Here is a 15,505-nt window from a genome sequence, read left to right on the forward strand (position 1 = left end):
AAAAATAAAAATATCCACAATTTTCCCGCCCAAAACATCCATTTAGTTGCACGATGTAGGGACACGTGTCCCACATCTAATTCATTTATTATATATATAGATAGGCTAATTATAATGAGAAAACTCAGTCCAGTTGACTAAACCCTGAAAACTCTAATATGTGGCTAGGATTGATCCACGTTTAATTTGTTATTTGAAAGAAGCAAGGGCATGATAGTAATTTTATATGTTTCATTTTTGACATCTATTGATGGGGATGGTGATGTCTGCCCACGCAGACTTCCTCCTTGTTTCAAACCTCCTTCTTGTCATGCTTTTTAATAAATGCTTATAGTACTTGGGAGACTTTCTTCTTCTCTCCCTTGTTACTCTCACAACCTTCCAATATCATATCTTCTCATCAGCTTTTTCATTTCATTTATTCACACCATAGAGAATGTGTTAAAGAGAGAATCCTTACTCACCATTGAAGAGACTTTGCATTTAACATGGCTGATTCGAACAACCAACAACATCTAACTGTTGCCGGCGGTACGGAGGTACCCAACCTCAATGATGATCCCGGTTCACCCTTAAATGTTGTCCCACATAATCTTTCACTTCATTTTGCATTTAATGAAGATGAAGATGCTTTGGGTGAGGGTAGAGTTTCTTCAGATCCTGAACCTATTTCTTCAGAGATTCCACGTGAGTGATGTTATTTTCTGTTTCATTAAATGTACAGCTTTAAATGCTTGTGTAGATTTTCGTTCGATTCATGTTGGTTCCTTTCTTTTTTCTGTTGTGTAAATTAAGGATTTCTTTGTTTAGATGTACATTGGATTCTTGTTGCTTATTTATTTTTTTTTTATGTGTAGCCTCTCTTCTGAATCAAAATGGACAAAATGATGATGAAGATGGTGTTCAAGATTGTACTTTTACTCAGTTGCTATCCACAGGTCATTGTTTTTATCTATAGTTTTATTGTAACACCCCATTTTTTTAATGTTTGTAGTTTATTATTATTATTACTATTATTATTATTATTATTATTATTATGATTATTATTATTATTATTATTATTATTATTATTATTATTATTATTATTATTATTATTATTAAACAGATGATGTTTTGGGTAGTTTGGTTGAAAATGTGGTATTTTTTTTCCAAGGCAAAAACAAGTGTAACCATTTTTTTTAAGAAACAAGCTTTTAGAAAACATGCCGTTACACTTGTATTAAGTTTTTATATTTTTTTGGAAACAAAGGTCTTGAACTTGGTACTATGGTTAGGTTATATATGATAGTATGTATTGAAAAGGTGACACTATCGCATACCATAATAATAATTTAGTAAGGATACGTTAACAAAGTATGACATATGGTCACCATTAAAAAAATGCAATAGCATCTACACTTTTTTGCGTCATCAATAAAATGTACTTTCACGTTTTATTTGAATTTTTTGGAAAACGTGTTAATGTTGTATTTTTGGAAACTACAGTATCAGTTTGTTATGTTTTCATGTTACAAGTAAATTTGTTTTTTAACCTATACGTGTTATAATTTATTAATCAATACATTTTTTCTAGGTGTTCATGCGGACGAGGAATTTTATGTTCACCACACACCCAATGGGACTAGAATGTGGTGTCCTAATGTTCCTATTGTTTTAAAGCCTGTTGTTGGTTCTGTTTATGAAACGTGGAAGGATGTGTTCAGTATGTACAAGGACTATGCTGTGTATTCTGGGTTTTCTATTCATAAGGGTCAAACCAAGAGATGGAAGGGGGTTGTCACTCACCAGTACATAAGGTGTACTAAATATTCAAAACCACAGATTAAGCGTAAAACTGATACTTTGGAGCATTCAAGCTTGACTATTAGGCAAAGTAATTTCACAGTGACAGATTGCAAGGCTAGTATACTGGTTAAGTTTTGTGAGGGCAGCTCTACGTGCACAGTGGTAGGGTTCAATGAGCACCATAATCATCCGTTTGTTGAGCGTTTCAATCGTGACCTAAGTAGGACTTCAAGGAAACTACCATTTGCATCGAAACAGTTTATCCATAACATGAGTTTGAACAGAATTGGTCTGATTGTTTCTCACAGAGTTTTAGTGTCCCTGATGGGTGGACATCACAATGTACGTGGCACGCCAACTGATTTTAAGAACTGGAGCCAGTCGGTTAGGCTTTATATTGGCGATCGTGATGCGCAACTTGTTATAGATCGTCTCAAAGAAAGATTTGAGAGCTTACCAGACTTTTACTATGAGTTTGTTGTTGAGAAAGGGCAATTGAGATCGATTTTTTGGGCAGACGAAATTTCCAAGATAAACTACGAGGTGTTTGGGGATGTGTTAGCTTTTGATGCGACTTATCACACTAACAAGTAAGGTTTTTGATAGTTGCACTTTTTTTCCCTTTAACATATTATTTAACTTTTGTTTTTTTTTCTTTGTCGCACAGGTACAACATGATTTTTGTTCCTTTCACAGGCGTTGATAATCATAAACAATGTGTGACATTCGGTGCTGGCTTGTTATTCAATGAAACCACTGAGTCTTACAAGTGGTTACTTGAATCATTTCTGAAGGCACACAAGAAGCAACCAAAGTTAGTTCTGACGGACCAGGATCCTTCAATGAAAGCTGCCATTTCAGAGGTTTTCACAGACTCTCGGCACCGCCTTTGCATGTGGCATATTATGAAGAAACTTCCCACCAAGGTTTTATTAATTTATGAATCTATTTTGAGAAGTTTTTTTTTTTTTTTTGTTTCATTTATTTTAACAGTTTTTGTGTTTTCATATGTATAGATTGCTGGAGACCTGTTACAAAACTCTGAGCTAAGAGCATTGATGCATCGTTTGGTGTGGAGTATTCACATGAAGCCATCTACATTTGAGACGCGTTGGCAACTTTTGATGGAGGAATATGGGTTACAAGATCACGACTGGTTGAAGGACATGTACTCAATTAGGGACCAATGGGTACCTGCCTACTTCCGTGACATCCCAATGTGTTGTCTGATGAAGACTACATCAAGATGTGAAAGCTCTAACTCAAGCTTCAAGGTCAACTCTTCTAGCGCTAACACACTAGTTCAGTTCATGCTATGTTACGAGACTAGGATAGACAATCAGCGTTACAGGCAACGTGTTGCAGAGTTTAAAACTTCATCTAGTGTATTCATGGACAGTACTGACCTAGCTATTGAGAAGCATGCTTTTGAGTTGTATACACATGCAATTTCTACAGAAGTAAGAAAAGAGATATACAAGGGGAAGCTGTTTTGTTACATTGTAAACACGGAGGATTGTGATGATGGTTGTGTTTACTATGTGAATCAATTGGACAAACGTAACAATGCAACCAACACATTTACGGTAACTTTGCTGGGCTACTTTGCTGTATCCTTATAGTTGCATTTTTTGTTTTAAGCTATTCATTATGCTTTTTTTCATAGAAGCTTAATTATGTGTTTTGGTGTTTTTATAGGTTATACTTGAGTTGAGTAACCAGTCGGTATCCTGTTCATGCAACAACTTCATCCGTATTGGATATCTGTGTAGGCACATTTTTTGTGTTTACCGGGTAAACAATATTGAAAGAATCCCGGCCCAGTATGTTGTTAAGCGTTGGTCTAGGGACGTGCTTCCTAAAAGTTTATTTTCTATTGAGAGTCGATATGGCGTTGACACTCGTCCACAAGCTGCTGCGAGAAGTCAGATTCTTGAGATCGTAACTGAATGTGTGGACGCATTAAGAAGCGATGTTGGAGGACTTTCCTCTTTCGCTGAGCAGATAAAGGAACTGAAATGCAAGTTACTAAATGGAGGACCAGTTGATGACGAAGCCAACAATGATAACTATGCTGCTGTTGAAGAATTGCTTGGTGTTTCTTTAGATGGGGACGTAACTCTCGACAATCCAGACGGGATCAGGAACAAAGGACGCGGCAAACGCCGGCGATTGTCTAGAGCACCTCAGGATGCAACGAGCAGCTCTGCTGTCAAACCTCCCAAAACACCCAGGCTTTGCCGAACCTGTATGAAGTACGTGACTGGGCATGATTCAAGAAATTGCAAGAAAAAGAAGAACAAGAATAAATCGGGTAACGAGGACGAGGACTCAAGCTCTGCGAGTCAGGAGTCCACTTGATTTGGTATTTTTATGTTGATGTGTGTGATGTGCGTGTTTTGAAAACTTTTATGACGCCAGCTTTTTGGTCTCCATTTTAGTGGAGCGCAAGTAAACTTTGATCACCCCTTTTGGACATGCACATGTTTGCATGTGTAGATTATCTGAAAATTGATGCACATGCATATGTTTGCATGTTAGGATGTATGTGGTTTTGGTATGTCGTATGGTTTTAAGTTTAATGACTATGGTTTAACTGATCAGTTGCATTATGAAATGATATCCCTAATGTTGTGTTAGAAGTAAACGTTGCATTGTTTGTTGAGATTAAGAAATGGGTGGTACTTAGTTGGATTTATCCTTTGTTAGTATGCTAATGATATTTTCGTTAGTATGTACTTGTTGATGTTTCGTTGAAGCTGATACCTTTTTATGCTATGTATTTTTTAGTTTTTTTTTTTTACTATGTTACATTTTTTTTTACCATGAGTATTTTTGTAGATTCTTTGCTGTGTTTGAATCTGAGATTTTTCAATCTTATGGATTTTTTGTTTTTTTATACCATGTTACATATTTTGGTCGTTACATCCATTTTACGTATATAATTAGTTAGAAAATGACCCTTTTCGTTACAAAAGCCAGTAACAAAAAAAAAAATTATATGCACATATAGTAGTTTGTGTTTTTTTTTCTGTTTGTATTTTTTTTACAAAACACTAGCCGTAGATACATTTTTACATAATACATACAACAAGATGTATCTTTTTGTTAATTTTTCCTTTTTTTACCTGGCGATGCATTTAATTTGTCATTTACTTTCATATCTAATCACCACCATCCTTTTTCATTATAAATAAGTTTCAGCACCCCCCAATGTGTATATCCCCAAAGCATTGTTACCTACTTATCACACACAAAGCATAACAATGCACAAGAGGCCATGTTTGGTTTCCAAAGTTCCGGATGTTGAGGCGATCGATCTCAAGCCTGAAAAAAATGAGTTCATTAATGTTGGCAAGAGACTTCGAAAGTATGCATCGACTCCAGTCGGCGTTGGCGATATTCCTGAAACAACCCCTCTACCCGCTATGCCCATACGTACGCTTAGGGAGATTTTTACCAGTGATGGGCACCCCCGCGGGAAGAGAACTAGTTTTTCGACCCCCAAGGTTGAACCCGATGTGAAGCCTACGGCGCGAGCAATACCGAAAAACGAGCCTACTGTTAACGCTACAGTCAAGATGGAGCCAAGAGTAGTGCCCAAGGGTGAGCCTACAATATACCCAAAAAAAGAGATGTTGAAGATCCCACAACCAGCGATTGGGTTGATGATGTCTCATGGATGAGTGAAATTGAGTGGGATTCATATTTCCCAATAAACATATCAGTTTCCCCTGTGCCAGCAAACCCATGCAAGTGCAAAAAATGGTTCACATGAACAAGCTCAAGTAGAAATTAGGTGTTGTTGGTGTGTTTTATTAATTATGTTGTTTTTTAAGATGTATGTATGTTTTTAGGTTAATAAGAAATTAGGTGTAGTATCAGGTGTATCAGGTTATCAACATTATCTAAGGAGTAATTTATGTGTCTAATGTTTTTGTAATCTTTTTGTGGTGTAATATCTAATGGAAAAAAAAAACTATCTAGTTTGTGTGTTGTTACTTTCTTTGTTGGGATGTATTATTATTTTTTTTATTATGTTTTTGGTTTATTCAAGTAGATATGTGGTAAACTTTTTCCTGGGGGGGGGGGGTAAGCCCCATTTGTTAAAAAAAGTAATGAAAAGTAAAAAAAGTAGGAAGTACATGGACGTGGGTAATGACAAAAGGATATATTTACAATGGGACCCACAAATGGTTGGTTCATATCTTTATATTAGATCCATCATTTCAACTACAAGCTTCCAACTATCTCCATCTCCAACTACCCAAACTATATTTAAATATACGATTTTCTCATCTCTCTTTTTCGTATACAATTCATCTATCTCTCAAAAAAGATGAAAAGGTGTTCATGTGGGAGGATTGCTGTTATCCGGACATCATGGACCGACGATAACCCAGGAAGAAGGTTCTATTCATGTCCATTTAAGGTAAAAAAATTCGAACCCTGGTTTTAATAAGTAAACGTGTGTTCTAATCGTGTTTTTTGCCCATTATTTTTAATGTAGCCTAGCAACTGCCCTTTCATTGGTTGGGTCGACCCACCGATGTGCTTACGGTCAACTAGGATCATACCAGGTCTTTTGAGGAACATCAACAACCTGCAAGCTGAACTGTTTACCCGCGAACAAGAAATTCGGAAGAAGAATAGGGTTATATGGTTACTGATATTAGCGTTAGTGTTTGGCAGCTTACTTGTTAGGATTGTTTGTTATGATTAAGAATTAGTTAGTACTTAGTTGGATTATGCTTATTAGTATGTTTAATGACATTTTCTAGTATGTACTTGTTGATGTTTGGTTGAATCTGAGATTTTTCTATGTTATGGGTTTTTGGGTTTTGTTTTTACCATATTACATTTTTCCCCCTAAGATTTTATGTAGACTTTTGATGTTTTGAATCTGAGAATTTTTTATGTTGTTTTTTTGGTTTGTCTTTACCATGTTACATTTTTTTTTGCCTCTGATTTTTGTACTTTTTTGGTGTATCCGAGATACATTTTTTTCAGCGAGATTTTTTTGTACATTTTTGTTCTATGTGTGTTTGATCATGTGCCTTTGTTTGAACGTTCCTTGAATATATTTTTTCCCCAACAACGTTGTATGTTTTTTTAGATTTGATCACGTGACTCTTTTTTATTTATTTATTTTTTTCCCTAAAGTGTGTAACCTATGTATGTCCCTTTTTTAAGATATCATTTTTTTTTAAAATCATATAATAATGACACGAATTATTGAATAAGATACACTGGAAAAAACATAGATTTATCTCAATAGTTGAGTACATAATAACTTCAACACTAGATATGGTAAACAACATAGGATAAGTAAAGTAGCCCCTATATTGCATGAGAGAGGGAAAATTGGGGCACATTTTTTTTCACACCGATAATAGCAACTTGATGTAAACACCACTATTTAGTCAAGAAACGATCTTGGTGTGCCATACTCAATTTCAGTGCTAAGTGGTTCTGGGCTAAGCTCACTCTCCCACGGGTTGTGGTTGGCCCACGAGATAAGGGTGTTTTGAGAGTAACAAGAGTAATCATCATCTATAGGATCATCTTCAGGATCATCGATAGTTTTTTGATCAACTGCCGGGGAGGTCTCCTGGGTGCCGTTGACTGGTTTTGCTTGGTCTGCGAGCACCACAGATGAAGATTTTTTGACGGGGGTAACTTGTGTGGTGAAGTAAAATGATCCCCAGTCAACATCCAAAAGTTCATCATCTGGCGACATCTCATCATGTGTTGTTACTTCAGGTTTAGTGTTAGTAAGGAGATCACTTATAAGCTTAGCATCGATATCCAGATTTTCTTCAACAGTGTGCGGCGTTGACGGAATGGAAGGGGTTTTTGTGATTTGAGAACACTCTGGGTTGCAATCCGATTTTGGAGTTTGGAGTTCGAATGAAAGAGTTCTCCGTAATCGTTTGGTAACCTGTTTTGAGTTCGCCGGTGATGATGGACTAGACATAATAAGGTGGTTTTTTTTAGTTCTTTATGGTGAACAAGTGATGAAACTAATGTTTACATTTCACCTTATTTTATAGACAATCAAATGATGTTAGGTGGAAAAATTAATTAGATTGTTTACATCAGTTTACATCAACATTAAATATACTACACTGACCAACATAGAAGATAATTATTTTTTTGATTTAAGGAGTTACAATTTTCTTTAAAGATTTGAACTTTTGATTTTTCCATCGTTTTTTGTTTACCCAAATGTGATAGGTGTATATATATATTTTATATTTTTATTATTACACGCAAAGAGTCATTTTGGAATTTATTAGATGTGTGTACTATAGTTATGAAATCATGACAGAGATACATTAACAATGAATATAGTTAGAGATAGAAGTAGTGATTTATAGTGATTTATTCCTTTTTTAATTGGACATAAGATAGAGATAGAAGTACACATATTTTTCCTTTTTATTATTTATGCCTTTTCATTGGTGTAAACATTAATAAGTGATAAGTTTTCTTTTTGTCCAATTTAGATTCCCCATAATGGGGCAATTTATGAGACTGTACTTTTATATATTTCTTGGATATAGTGTTCGATATGTATGTACTTCTTATGCAGATTAGTGACTTCCAAGTTGGCACAACTACTTTGTAAGACTTCACTTTTTTTTCTTTATAAAAATACTATAATAGTATTACAATTGAGATAAGATATAAGTACAACGTTTCCCATAAGTACAATTTGAGAACTATCCTGGCTTTTTGTCCATCTTAGATTCCCCATAACAACTACTTTGTAAGACTTCACTTTTTGTTTCTTTATAAAAATACTATAAGAGTATTCCCCATAACGTGGCATTTATATGAGATTGTACTTTATATATATTATTATAATAATGGGTACTATCATATATTTCTTGGATATGGTTTGGGTACATGCGTGTACTTTTTTTTGCAGATTTGACAATTCAAAGCTGGCATTTATGAAAATATATTATAATGAGTAGTTAGGTTTGCATAGCAGGTAACTCGCCCCTCAATTTAATATATCTTGTTACATTATTTTTTGGTACTGTTTGTTGTACAAAGAAAGGTATTTTTTTGTAACAAAGCAATTTGTAATGATAGTTATTGCCGCTTGACTAACGCTAATTATTACAGCAAAGAACACACATATTGATAGTTATGGTCGCTTGTCAAACTTTCCAGTAGTTTACTTATGCTTCACCAAAATGTTTAAGATGTCCGGATCAACGACATACATTAATAGTTAGATACATATAGGCAACTGACAAAGTACGAGTTTAAATTGTTTAAGTTGTACACCATAGTCCCATCCACAAAAAAACATAACATTACCATACGGAGCAGCAACTTACACTGATAATGCAGCATCACGAACCTTTCCCTTCATCACATTCACATCACAGAGTAGTATGCGTGTAGCGAATTTTTTTCGGAGGGTAAGAATCTGTTTTTGCTTTTGCTTCCAGTTGCTACTAAAACCACATTCAAAGTGTTTACCAACGCCGTTAAAATTCTGCATGTGGTGCATAAGGAATACTGCACTATCCATTGGATGTGCACTTGTCGCCCAATGGATATCACACCTCTTAATCTTGGCTGGTGCAATTTTATCCTTTAACGGATGTTTGCAATGCTCCAAATAATTGTCCAGCATATGCTTCTGTAAAAAAAAAGATAAACTAATCAGTTTTTGTATGAGTTCTTGTTTTTCATCCTAATGTTTTATGGGAAAAGAAAATGACTAACCACTTTGTATGGTGTATCTTTTTTGTAGTAGTCTTGATGATCCCTAATGCCAGCTAAGGGTGTGCGATCAGGCTTGTGGTCTATGACGGTTATTTCACCGTTTTCCAGATCGAAAACAAGCATGTAATATTCATCATTCTCGAGGATTGGAAAGAACCCCATTTTGATCCCAATGAAATCATATGCGCCGCCTACGACCATCCTTTCGCCGAACGTTTGCATACGTTCATCATCATCACAAGTAGAATCCGTCAAAAGCCAGCTGTCCTGTTTTTTTTCCAAATAAGTTGTGTCAATGAGGTGGTGCAAGCCCCGAATTACCATAATTCAAAAGATGCATTTAGATAGACATACTTACAACGTTCCCAAAGACTTAATAAATCCAAAATCACAGTCAAAGATCAAGTAATAGTATGAATACTTACTATCACAGTTGTGCTAAAATAAACCCGCGTCGGGCAGCCGTCGGTTCTGTCAAGTTCTTCAAAATTCATCACATCTACCCAAGCATCAACTACATCAGAGCAGACCTTCACTTCCTCCCTCAAAGTGCGCATCAGCGTTTTTGTGAGTTCTAAGCCGTATATACTCTCGAAGATAACATCTCTGCGCAAGACAATGTTAGATATGTAAATTAGATTCTGGATATCAAGAAACTAGGACTATTATGTTTTATGTATATCTTTTATAGCTGAACTTACCCAGCAGATTGACCAAATTTTTTGTTACCCCGCTAGACAAGGAGATGACCATTCCCCGTGTCCTGTTTTGTGAAAAATCATATGCAGTTATACATTTAAAACATAATAGACTATTTAAAAAAAAACATACTATTTGGAGCAAAAACATTCCATAATCTATCACAGGACCAAAGTTTTGCATAATGTAACAAGTAATATTTTTAATATTTTTAAACTGAAGCTTACATTGAGTACTTCACATCGAATAGAAAATCCCAAATACGCTGTTCTTCCGTTGTAATGTCTATTCCCATTTCGTGTTCATGGTCATCACATGAGCGGTTGAACCTACCAACTGGTTTTCTTCGTCTTGATTCAAATTCCTTTATCCAAGCATTACGTGTGATATCATTTTCAGTCGTTCCCTTCCCTGCTCAATTTTAGTTTTTGTTTGTTAGTATTTAATAAAAAAATGCCAAGTTTATTATAATCTTCGAAAGAAGTAAAAAAACATGTAGAACTCACCTTCTTGATTTTTGTCATGCGTATCATCGACATCATCACCTGCAATTTTTTTTCGTTTTGATAAGTCGGATTATCCGTTGTGTACAGAAATAACACATGTTCATTTTTTTTGGGGAATCATGAGTCACCTAATTCAGTGTCTTGTGTGAGCAGGTGAAAGGTAGGCGCATCAAACAATCCTTGCATGTTTTGTGTTTCGTTGTTCTTGTCTATTTATATTCATTCACATGTACACAGACACATACGTGTTAGTTTGTTTTGTGTATGATTTGGTTTTCTTGATTTTTCTACACTTGTGACGGGTTATATGTAAGATGTAAAACTTACTTGTTGTAGTTATCGTCTCTTGATCTTTTGCCTCATTTTCTTTGTTGCCTATGTCTCCACATGTAGCATTTTTTTTTTGTAGTGGCATCTCCGCACCTTTCTCGATCTATCATCTCTGGTGTTTTGTCAGCCTTACCCCGATCTATTTATTTTTATGTGGCCACATACACACATGTTACGCTTAGTTTGCAATTTTAGGACATACATTTGGTGGTTTACTTTATTGTTAGTTAAACATTTTACATTTTTCATCTGTAGAGAAATGTAACATTGATGTCATTATTTTTTTTTTTATTATTTTTCTATGTACAATTACTGCACGTGTATGTTGTCGTGTAGGAAATTAAAGTGGAGTTTCTATTTCAAATAAAGAAATTAAAGTTAGCTTTTCCTCACATAACGTTTTTGTTAGGATTGTCATCACTAAAGTTACCTTTTGCCGACACATCATTCTTCATTTGCTTACCATCGCCATTCCCCCGATCATTGCCAGATGCTATATACGTTTAAAAAAAATAGTATCAGTTTATTATCACACAAGACGTTTTTGTTAGGATTGTCATCACTAAAGTTACCTTTTGCCGACACATCATTCTTCATTCGCTTACCATCGCCATTCCCCCGATCATTGCCAGATGCTATATACGTTTAAAAAAATAGTATCAGTTTATTATTGTTAGCTTTTCCTCACATAACGTTTTTGTTAGGATTGTCATCACTAAAGTTACCTTTTGCCGACACATCATTCTTCATTCGCTTACCATCGCCATTCCCCCGATCATTGCCAGATGCTATATACGTTTAAAAAAAATAGTATCAGTTTATTATTGTTAGCTTTTCCTCACATAACGTTTTTGTTAGGATTGTCATCACTAAAGTTACCTTTTGCCGACACATCATTCTTCATTCGCTTACCATCGCCATTCCCCCGATCATTGCCAGATGCTATATACGTTTTAAAAAAATAGTATCAGTTTATTATCACACGCGCGTGTATTATATTTTTTTTGCACCTTACCTTTTTTCAGTAAATTATCAGTCGCTGCACTGCGTTTTTTATTTCGCACATCCACATGATTCTGTTCATTCGAATCTGTCAATTATCATTATTTTTGTGTTAGAAATGATTGGGTTTAAAGAGTCAGTACATGACCACGATACATTAAATGTACCCTAAGTTTTTGAACTACTATACATAGGCGTTTTTAATGGTACTGTTATTTTTTTCGGGAAAATGTAATCAAAATGGAGCTTGTTAATCCATCTTTTAAATAAATTTTTAACGTGTAGGAGTAAATTGATTGTACGAAGAACGTAAAAAGCAGTTTATGGCTCAACGAATCTGAACGAAGTACGATAAGTATATTCTTGTTCCAGTAAGTCTTACCAAAAAGTTATCTCGCACTCTATTTTTTTTGAGCTACAAATACATATGAATACTTTTTTCGTGTAAACGATTATTTGCAAATAAAAAAAGATAAATATGTTTTGTAAAAAAGGTCATACCATTGATCTTTGCCACTGCAGCCGCGTTTAGCACATCATCTTCAGGGTCTGCATTTAAAAAAAAATATTCAAATTAGTAACAGCTTGTAGAAAAAACTGAGTACATATTCAATGAAGTGATATATATCCGTTTTCCCGTTGTACCTTCTGTGTAATCATTATCTGGGTTTTGGACTGTCTTGTTAAGAGACATGAGGACCCCAGCAATTTTTTTCCTTGGGGAATCAGGCCACAGCGATATCCTTGTTTTTTTTTAGTGTACAATTTTCTCAAATCGTTGTATCAATTTTTTAACTTGCTCGTTGTCTGGATGAGCATTGAACACTACTTCCAATTTTTTTTCCACCGTAACTCTTTTCGCCTCCATCATGTCCAAATGTTTTTCTATCAATGCAATCTCATTCTACAAACAAAGTTATAAAATACATTTTTAACTAATTTTCGAAAGAACATAATTATTTTGTAATTGGTTATAATTTTTTATCTTACACTCAGAACTTCATCATTAGCATGTAACTCTGTTTTTCTTGGATCCCGTCTAACCACACCAACTTCATGCAAATCCTCTCCACCAAAGCCACCTCTTTTTATCTCAAACCGTTCTCTTTTTTTCAGTTCGTATTTGTTCCAGAATACGATTGGGTATATTGTCCGGTCAACTGGAAATCCTGTGCATTTAACTCTGTCGACATATAGCAACTGTGTAACGGCGAAAAAAAAAGACAAGCGGTAAGATAACAAAACAAATGTTGTATGCCTATATTGTTAGTAAGTTTTGTTAAACAGGACACTTACAGCCAAAGGTGTGAGTGGTCCAGAAAATGGAGATTCAGGATCACAACTCTTCCAGCCATCTTTACATGATTTGATTTGTTGGATCAGATAGGCACACCAATTGATTTTACTGAAATCCGTGTCTCCAGTAAAAGTTTTCAAAATCCACTCTTTCATTCGCCCATTTTTGTTACACTCAACCATGACGGTTAAGAATAACATCAGGAAGTCCAGTCGGAAATGAAAACTGTTGGCTTCATCACTTGTGAGTATAGATCGTGCCAGGTTCGTTGGTGCCACAAATCGTTTACGATATCGTTTTCTCCATGCTTCAACAGCAACATCAAGCTTTGAATATGTTCGTACATTTTGCATGTCTATGCCCTTCTTAGGAATCCCTAGAAGGTCATGGACAGACTCAACATCAACATCTATTGACCCACATGGCATTTCAATAGCCATTTCTTCTGGGTTAAAGTGGTCCACAACATAGTGGGCAATTTTTAGAGGTATCCCACTGATGTTGAATGACAACATTTTTCCAAAACCCATCCTATTAACGTCTTCTTGTTGGTTCCTCGTTAGAGACTTGATGCATTTGAACAACTGCATAGGTGACGAATGTGTTTTTAATTTAGGCCACTTATGCGTCGTTTTTGCGTGTTTGCCACTTCGGGTTTCCACCCGATCATGTTTTACTTTTTTTGTTTTTTTACAGCAATTGCATCCTGTTTTGGTAGAGCTGTATCTGCAGTCATCTGTGAGTCACCATCTGCTGAAACTAAGATAACAACTTTTGGTTACGATTTTCATATTTCATAAAGAAGGAAAGTAGTAGTGGGGTGTGTTTACGTACTTATTAGTTTCCTTTTGACATTTTTCTTTGGTTTGCTATCCTCACGCCATCGCTGAGCTGTAAATATACATTTTTTTGTAAACAATTAGCATTAAAGTACCTAAGCCAAGTATTGAAACATATATTCATTTTATTTAGACTCTCAAAGATCATGTCTAGTACAGTTTTGTACCTCCTCTTGTACGTGTTGCCGGCCCGTCCTGATCGCCCTCGCCTTACAAATGTTTTACAAAGTCATGTACACATAAATATTAGATTCAAGAAGAATGTAACCAAAGCTTTCCATACATTAAAAAATGTACCTTTATTTCTTTTCTCAATGTTTTCCATCGGAGTGTCCAAGTCACTGTCTGGTAAAACTGTGGCACCATATTTGTTTTATTATTTATATAAAGCATTACTATTAGACAATCGAAAGAAAAAAAATGCTTTTTTACGTACTTATTAGCTTTCTTCTGCGTACCTTCTCCTCACAATGTGCTTCCTTAACTGCATTTGTACAAGTTTTATATAGATCACGAACTACTAACAACCTTTACCAAAATATTTATTAAAAAAATAAAGACTAAATTTAAACCTTTTTTAGCCCCCCTTGTCCGCATTGCTGGTCCGCATGTATTAGTATCCGGTGTCACTGTTTTTAGAAAGCTTATGGAAATTAGACATAACATGACAACAAACATGTAATGAATTAAAAGTAGTTACGTACATATTTGTTGCCTGTTTTTGCGCTTCTCAAGCACCGGGGTATCACGAACCTTTTTAGCTGCATTTTTTATTTGTAGTCAACATCAATAAAGACAAAATGGTTTTTAATCTGTAAGCATAATTGATCATAGTTTTTGTAATTTATAAGCACCTGTGGTCATTTTTTTGGTTGGATTTGTTTTGCTATTCTTAGCTGTTACAACGGATTCCTGCAAAAGTATGAGATAAAGAGGCAGTCAATATATGGACCACATGACTTTTCTAACAGACACATATCACCAGTAGATAACAAATATAGGACTCCAATTAACAGTAGATCACTATGGCCCAGATCAGTTTATAGCAAGCAGAGTTTTGTTTCCTTAGAATGAACAAGTACACACTATCAGTGTATTTTTTTTTTCTGAATCAAAATTAACCCACAAACCACACCCCCCACCCCCCCCAAATTGATCATGTGTTCATCCCCAAAAACCCCTAAAGTTACCCCTGTCATTAACAGAAAACCAGATGTATGAAGAAACCGAGCACTTTGAAAACTGTTTAATAGTTTATATTCTTTATTTTCATAACTACCTAAATTTTTCAACTTTCT

General features: G+C 35.2%; 2 protein-coding genes and 2 long non-coding RNA genes across 4 annotated transcripts; 1 reads left to right on the top strand and 3 right to left on the bottom strand.

The window, feature by feature from the left end:
• The first annotated feature begins 488 nt into the window (after positions 1-488).
• Positions 489-4,146, top strand: LOC110913665 (protein FAR1-RELATED SEQUENCE 5-like). The gene is made up of 6 exons (XM_022158489.1): positions 489-687; positions 858-938; positions 1,574-2,375; positions 2,453-2,711; positions 2,802-3,371; positions 3,484-4,146. The coding sequence occupies exons 1-6, from the start codon at positions 489-491 to the stop codon at positions 4,144-4,146; spliced, it is 2,574 nt and encodes an 857-aa protein (XP_022014181.1).
• A 4,901-nt stretch (positions 4,147-9,047) lies between these two features.
• Positions 9,048-10,550, bottom strand: LOC110899672. The gene is made up of 5 exons (XM_022146562.2): positions 10,461-10,550; positions 10,236-10,297; positions 9,960-10,140; positions 9,535-9,801; positions 9,048-9,448 (listed from the first exon to the last, which is right to left on the bottom strand). Exons 3-5 carry the CDS (start codon positions 10,089-10,091, stop codon positions 9,137-9,139), a joined length of 711 nt encoding a protein of 236 aa, XP_022002254.2. The 5' UTR covers positions 10,092-10,140; positions 10,236-10,297; positions 10,461-10,550; the 3' UTR covers positions 9,048-9,136.
• Positions 10,551-11,499: 949 nt separating this feature from the next.
• Positions 11,500-12,013, bottom strand: LOC118487588. The gene is made up of 4 exons (XR_004881983.1): positions 11,949-12,013; positions 11,795-11,857; positions 11,642-11,704; positions 11,500-11,562 (listed from the first exon to the last, which is right to left on the bottom strand). It is a non-coding gene; the product is annotated as an uncharacterized LOC118487588 (long non-coding RNA).
• A 2,630-nt stretch (positions 12,014-14,643) lies between these two features.
• On the bottom strand, positions 14,644-14,966 carry LOC110911580. The gene is made up of 3 exons (XR_002577165.2): positions 14,912-14,966; positions 14,780-14,836; positions 14,644-14,691 (listed from the first exon to the last, which is right to left on the bottom strand). It is a non-coding gene; the product is annotated as an uncharacterized LOC110911580 (long non-coding RNA).
• Positions 14,967-15,505: the final 539 nt, after the last annotated feature.

The sequence above is a fragment of the Helianthus annuus genome, chromosome 15 (genome assembly GCF_002127325.2).
Source record: "Helianthus annuus cultivar XRQ/B chromosome 15, HanXRQr2.0-SUNRISE, whole genome shotgun sequence".
Lineage (NCBI taxonomy): Eukaryota > Viridiplantae > Streptophyta > Magnoliopsida > Asterales > Asteraceae > Helianthus > Helianthus annuus.